We start from the raw sequence: 7,500 nt of genomic DNA on the forward strand, positions 1-7,500 counted from the left end.
GGGATGACTAGCTGATTACCAACGATGAATTATGCACGACGGACGTCTCAAGGTTGATTTGCAGGCAGTGCAGAACTCCTGATGAGTTTGCTGTTGGCAAAACACCATTAATTTTTCCAGTGACTATGTTTTTTTTTTATATACTGTGTTGCAGCATCTCTGTATGTATGCGTGTGTGTGTGTGTGTGTGTTTTGCGTGTTTTCTGCCTGGGTTGACAGAGTTCAAACAAGAACCCGAGAAACACCTCACACATAAACACACACTTTACTCTGACTACATGCTCAGAATGCAGAGGTACAGATATTCTAAATATTGACACTGGGAATGTGCTATCAGTGAACATGGACCCGCTGAATCACACTCACACACTCTAAAGGGAGGAACGAGCGCAGGAGCGGGGACTCACCTCGGAGGAGGTCTGTGGACGCGTGGGAGGTGCCGTGGCTCCGGAAGAGCTGCCAGTCAAAGTCATCATCCTCCCCCTGACTGTACTCACACAGGCTGGGATTGGAGTCCTCGTCAAACGTGCACCCAACTGATGGAGAAAGAGAGAGAACTTTTTTCAAAAATCAATTAAAAAAATATTACTTTATAATATTACAAATTCATGCAATTAACATACATAAAAGTTTGAATGTTCATAAAAGATTGAATGTTCTTAAAAGTTTTACTATTAATATTAAACATCTTAAATATTTCAAATTAAAACTTTTATGGACATTCACACATCATCATTTCATTTTCTTCACATTTCCAATTTCAGTGAGAGCACCCAGCCATTGAGGAGAAACAGGAAAAGAGAGTGAAGGGACAACCAAAGATGTTAAGGCATAGCAAAAAGAAAAAACAGTAAATGTTCCTTCTCCGACTCAATAACCATTAACTATTCAGCATTTCAATGAGAGGCAACCTGCTCCTGGGTCGACAGAAGGAAAGCAGCCAACAACTAATCACACTGTCTTTACGGGGGAGGCACATGCTGCCCAACACAAGACCATATATGCACCCGCAGTGGTGGAGGCGCTGGCTGCAGAAGGTCGAACAGGCGGGGCACCCCACTGAGGTTGTTTTTCTCCTTAAGCCTTGGCTCCATTTCGGGGCTTGTTTTTCTCCCCAATCTTCCCCCTTGATCTCCATCCCTTTACTGGACTGGGAACGCCACCAAGCATTTCTCCCTATAAACCCGTTTCCCCTACTCCAAGCAATAACCGCCTACGACCATGTAATCTGTCCTATAATCCCCAAACCCGCTCCTTAAACAGACAGACACAGATGACGCACAAAACAACACACACACACACACACACACACACACACACACACACACACACACACACACACACACACACACACACACACACACACACACAATAGACAAAATCTTAATAAACAACAACAGAGAGTCTAAGCCTAAAACTGCACAAACAGCATACTCAGAGATACACACTTGCCATGGATGAAACACACAGACACACAGACACACATACACACATACACACACCATCACACACACACACACACACACACACACACACAAACACACACACACACACACGCAGACAAGCGCAAAAGGACACAAATAAAGTTAGTGTTAGATGGCACCCAGGAGATGGACTTTATTATCCTAATGCATCACAGCCCAGCCGACTCCCACCCCCACCAGCACCTAATTTCCCCAAATGATGTTTAATAGTCTGGGCTCTGATGGCCCTGGGGGCCTGGCACAGTGCCCGCTCAGTGCCAACGCGATGCCTGCTGCTGCAGCTGGTGCCACAGGGCCCCAGAGCCCTGCAGGTGGGACGATTACAGGCCTGGGGGTTTCCCTGTGCCCACCACATGCCAAACCAACCTGTCCACCGGCGTGGCCCGCTGAGAGAGGCCAGTGAAGCCATGGGGACATGGGCACATAGCTGCGTCCGCCCCACCGAAGGTGACCCGTGCAGATGAGTGCGTCATTAGGGGTTCGTCCAGCGGGTGTGTGCTGGCCGGCAAGGCCATCAGGCTGGCAGGGCAGCGGTCACCTCCACGCTGCACGCCCTCAGAGGGACATAAGCAGAAGGGCTAATTGGGGAATTGTTGCTGTCAGCAAGGGAAGTCAACACAAAGTAAAAATGTCTCTTTCTCACTGTCGCATTCTGTCTTTGTCTCTCTCTGTTTTTCTCTTTCCCTCACCAGTACTGTGATATAGTGTAATGCAGTAACGAAAATATTTGAATACTGGTTCAATAAACAAGTGTTATACCACGGCTTGGTTGAATTTCCTATTTTGATACATTCTTTAGAATGTCAATTCACTATCAAATATTTGCTAAACTATAACATTGTGACAGAGTAACAATTTAGTGGACTGACGGTAGTAACTGAGTAGCAACATGTTCCGTATGTCTGAAATAGTACCGTTACACTACATTTGGGCTAAGGACCACAGTGGTTTTACATGGATAAGGCTCAACAGAATGCTGGGATATGCTGGCATGGCAACAAGAAGTATAGAACGAACGACTGGGCTTTGGCCATAGCAACAATCCATTTAGAACTAGCAACAGTAGTTTGTCCTGTAAGTTAAGAGCAGACTGAATGTATGACGGAAAAAAATAGTTCTACAAGCAAGTCAATTTTAGTGATCAAAATGTGGAAATGATGTCCATTATGTCCAAGTATAGTTACTACGGTATAAGCGGAATGATTAACTTAGCAGCGTTTTGGGAGGATACAATAATGCCCTCCACTTCACAGTGGCCCTGTTACCACGTCAAACGTGCATCATTTTTTTCTATATTTTCTCTCTGTCTCCATTTCTCTCTCTCTCTGTCCTTGTCTCTTTCTCTCTTTATCTCCTCATTCTGAGTTTCTACCTCTCCCTCTCTCTCATTGTCTCTCTCTTTGAGGCTCTTCAGACACTAAGACATAACAAACATCGAGCTGGACTATACACAGTGGGGAGAGCTACCAGACACCCAGGAGGAGTAACCAAATGTTCAACACCGGTTTTTGCTTTCCCCCAGAGACCATATGGGAAACAAACAAGAAAAGGTAGACAAAAAGACAATGTCCCCACTACATCTCTGACATCAGCACAGTCACCAGTAGCCCAGTAGCCCCCCATCCTAATAGGTAATCTCACACACCCAGTGAAAGCTCTGGGCCCTGGTAGGAGGATCTACACATAATGTGGAACCTGGCAGAACTGAGAGAGAAAAAAACTCTCTCTCTTAGAGTCCTCTCACGCCACTTGAGTCACGACTGTCGCAAAACCGTTGCTATGCATCTCGGTTGCCAGGGGTTAGAGGGTAATTGAGTGGTGTACGGGTAGGGGTATATCACTGATAGAGAGAAGAGAGAGAAAGGGTGAGAGTAAAGGAGGAAGACAGAGATGGCAGCAGACAGAACACAAGCCCCCTGGCTCTGTTGCTCCTCCTGGGACTGCTAATACAGCCAAGTGAATCTTCCCTGTGGAGTCTGTACAGAGACAAGGCAAGCAAGGCTAGTTTATTTATGAAGCAAATTTCATACACAGAGGCAATTGAATGTGCTAAAGAAAATAAAGAGCAACATCCAAAGAAATGAAGACCAATTGCTTAGGAGTGCAAAGAGTGTATTGTCTAGTTGGGTGCAGCATAACAGCTCAATTCTGATTCATCATTAGTTTGGACTGCCCATGGATCCTGGAGCACCTACACGGACTTGGCCTTGGTATTTAGTGCGAGAGGCTTTGCTAATGATACTTCTCTTTGCTGCCAAACACAATAATATCTGTTTTGTACTTATTTAATTGAAGAATATTTTGGCTCATCCAATTTTTATGAGAGCCTTTTCAGTACTGTGAAGCCTGATTGAAATGTGTACTGATTGAAAACAACTTCCTCAATTATCTTAGCTATAAAATAATAAGTAATATTGGCATAATGGCAGCTGTCTTTAGTGACTGGGAAAGTGCCTGATAGCAGTGAGCCAATAACTTTTTGCTAGTTGATTTGAAATAGATAAAAAAAAGTTCAAAAAGAGTGTGGATATTATTGATGTTCCTGTTAACCATCTTAGAGAAATGTAGCTGTCTATCCCTGCATAACTTATAGTTAAAACTAGAAAGGCTTTGTTTATAAAGGTCATGGTGGATTTGAAGTTTAGTTTTTCTCCATTTGCATTCAGCTTTCCTGCATTCTCTTTTCACGGCCTTTACCATCACGGTGCTTCTCCACGGTGCTTTCTGTTTGCATTTTATTGACTTTTACTGGTGCAACAACACCCATTACATTTAAAATGTTCATATTAAAATGATCCAGGAGTACACCAACTGTCTCTGCACCCAAGGTTGGGGACATGGCTTTGGCCACCGTAAACTGAGCAGTGGTACTCTCATGTATGTATCTTTCCTTAACAGAAAAGAACCTTTGAACCTGCGGAGTGATCAGTAAGTCAAAGCAGACACAGGAATGATCAGAAAGGGCCAAGTTCTTAACCATAACAGAGGACGCGGAGACGTCGATGTCGAGACCTTTAGAAATTACCAGATCCAAAGTGTAGCCTTGAGCGTGCAAAGGCTCTTTCACACGCTGCCAGAGACCGAAAGTGTCAGGTAGTAGTGCAAAAGGTTCTTTGGCATAATGGTCCATGTTGAGATCTATGTGGATGTTAAAATCCACTGTTATGATAAAAAGAGGAACTGAGAGGAGTTCAGTTCAGTTCAGTTCAGTCAACATGAGACTGACGTGTTCCAAAGAAGTGTAATTTTGCACTGGAATGCATTTTTAAATGAAGAAGCTACTCCTCCTCCTCTCTTGCCATTTTGACACATATTCATAAAGCTGAAACTTACTGGTGCTGTCTCGTTTCAGATGAGTAGCATTGCTGCCCTTTGCCAACCATATCTAATTAAGAAACGCAACATCTAAATTGTACAATACTATAACATAATTAACTGAAATGATTTGGTCTCTAGAGATCTAATGTCAAGTAGATAAAGCTTTGTAAAGATAATAAGAGCCCCTGAGGCAATTTGTGCAGTTGACATGATACAGGTAACAGACTAGACGAGTTTACCTCAGAAACTGAATTCTAATCAACACCAGAATAAAGAACATTCTAGAGGGAGAGAGAGGCAGAGATAGGGAAAGTAACAGAGAGATAGACAAGACGAGAACAAGACGAGAGAGAACGTGGATGGAAGAGGGAGAAAGACAGTGAGAAAGGGAAAGTAGAACACAATTTGAAGATTGAGAGATATACAGGGTTAGACAGAAAGAGAAAGAGAGAGCAGAGATGGCATGTGCATCTGGTGCTCTAACACATCTCCCTCCACCTCTCCTCTTCAACTACTCCACCTCTTCTCTATAACTACTCCTTTTCTCCTGTTTTCTCCACTCCTCTCTTTTAACCTCTCCTCTCCTGTTCTCTCTACTCCTCTCCTTCAACTACTCATCTCCTCTCCTTCAACTTTTCTTCATCAACATCTCCTCTCCTCAACCATTCATCTTCTCTACCCTCTTTCTTCCTCTCCTTCAACCTCTCCATTTATCTCCTGTTTTCTCTACTCCTCTCCTCTCCGTCAACTACTCCTCTCCTTCAAACACTCCTTTCCTCTCCCTTAAACTTCACCTAATCTTTCCTTTCTTTCAACTCTTCCTCTCCTCTCCTCTCCTCTCATCACGTGGGTTCCTGGGTAGAGCTGGAGCAGCAGCTATGCCTCAGTACCCATCATCCACTGCCTGGGCGAATCACAGCCCCTGTGTCACAGTCACCCAGACTCTCTTCAGCTGCTAATTACATTATAATTTGGCACAGTCGCAACACGCTGCTGAAAATAAATAACTAAGCAGGCGGCAGGCGGCAGGCTTGAGACTTTGCCAAGGTTAAAAGCCCCCTGGCTGGAGAGAGACAGAGAGAGAGAGATAGGGAAGGGGGAGAGAGAGAGAGAGAGAGGGAGGGAGGGAGGAGGAGTGGGCTGCTTTTTGTGTGCACTCACGCATCATCCTTGTTCATTAATGTAAACAAGTGCTCTGCTGAGAGTGCGGGTGTAATAACATCCATTTTAAAATGGAGGAGAATGGATGAGCAGGGACTCGGGGTGCTGAAGGGGCTGAACCTCCAACAGCATAACTGGCACAGAAACATACTGCAGTTATTGCAACCACAGCACAACACAGGACAGAGAGAGAGAGAGAGAGAGAGAGAGAGAGAGAGAGAGAGAGAGAGAGAGAGAGAGAGAGAGAGAAAGAGAGAGACAGAGAAAGAGAGAGAGAGAGAGAGAGAGAGCTGAGCTAAACTACTCCTCAAGAACAACTTTGTAATTATCAGTCCTGTCAATCGGGGGAAAAAACGGATTAATTACACAATGTGCTGTGATTAGTCACGATTAATTGCACTTCTTCTTAAAACTGAGCTTGTAATAATGAACATGTTCTTGATTAATTGAACACAGATCCCCTCCCTCCCGCAAAAAAATGAATCATACTTTGAAAGACATATTTGTTATATGTGTAGAACATAAAGCGTAAAGGGACTTTTATTTTGAAACAGGTACTGTGACAACGCAGAGAAGAAGAGAAACAGATTTTTGTGGAAAAAGATACTTTTGGAGGGAGCTAGCGACTAGGTCAGGTGGTCGCAAAAAAATGTTGACAGCACTAGTAATTATATAAAACTTTGGGTTTTTTGGGCTAAAGTGATGAAATGTTGCATAGGCACTGCTTTGTGCCAGCATACACAGTACAAAAGAGCAGGGAATTGAGTTTATAATCAAACATGTAGTATGCAGCAGGCATTGATGAGCTACTTCCTCACCTTAAACATGTCCTCATAACCTTACACTGGAGACAGAGAAGCACTTCTTTCTCAAAAGATCCCAAACCTGTCACTGAAGGAGCTCGTACTGAGCCAGCACCAGCCACCATACAATTGTAGAGTAGGTGTGACCGAGCGGTTAACAATACACTAAGGGATACTGACACACTGATTATACAGCAGACAATACAAGCCACTAAATGGCAAGAGACATCATTTCCGAGCCTGAGCACACTGACACACGTGGCCTGTCCTTCAGTGCTAGTCTCCCCAGTGCTAGCCTTTGCATCTCGTCTAATGGTGGCAGAGCCGTTCAGTGAAGATTCAGAGGTCACAAGAACTCGATCCCAAGTATCTTCTGTAGTGGAGATCTGCTCACCATAGAGCAGAAAAAAACAAACAAACAAACAAATAAAGACAAAAACTAGCTGAGCAGAATAAAGAAAGCAAGCAAGCAAGAAAAAGGGAGGAAAAAACTCTGAACTCACTGACAGGCAGTAAATCAGAGAGTTAAATCTGGGTTGAAGCCAGTGTGGAGAGCCGCTGGAGTGGATGCTCGGAGAACAGAGGGATGGGAAGGAGAGACTGGAAGACACAGAGGCGTAGAGAGAGAGAAATACAGCAAGCAAGGGAGGAAAAGAGAGCAACAAAGCAACAAAAATAGAAGAATAGATTTAGTGAGCAAACAACAGAGATTGCAGGAGAGAGAGAGAGAGAGC

At 44.1% G+C, this 7,500-nt stretch overlaps 1 protein-coding gene across 2 annotated transcripts in view; it reads right to left on the reverse strand.

The window, feature by feature from the left end:
• ptprub (protein tyrosine phosphatase receptor type Ub) overlaps window positions 1-7,500 on the reverse strand; it is a gene marked incomplete at both ends in the record, with an annotated part of 213,314 nt that overhangs the window by 147,511 nt on the left and 58,303 nt on the right. For both annotated transcript variants that reach the window (XM_080857651.1, XM_080857650.1), the window contains one exon: window positions 408-536. In XM_080857651.1, coding sequence (XP_080713777.1) covers window positions 408-536 — 129 coding nt within the window. The remainder of the gene's footprint in view (window positions 1-407; window positions 537-7,500) is intronic.

Source organism: Sprattus sprattus, assembly GCF_963457725.1.
Source record: "Sprattus sprattus genome assembly, chromosome: 19".
NCBI lineage: Eukaryota > Metazoa > Chordata > Actinopteri > Clupeiformes > Clupeidae > Sprattus > Sprattus sprattus.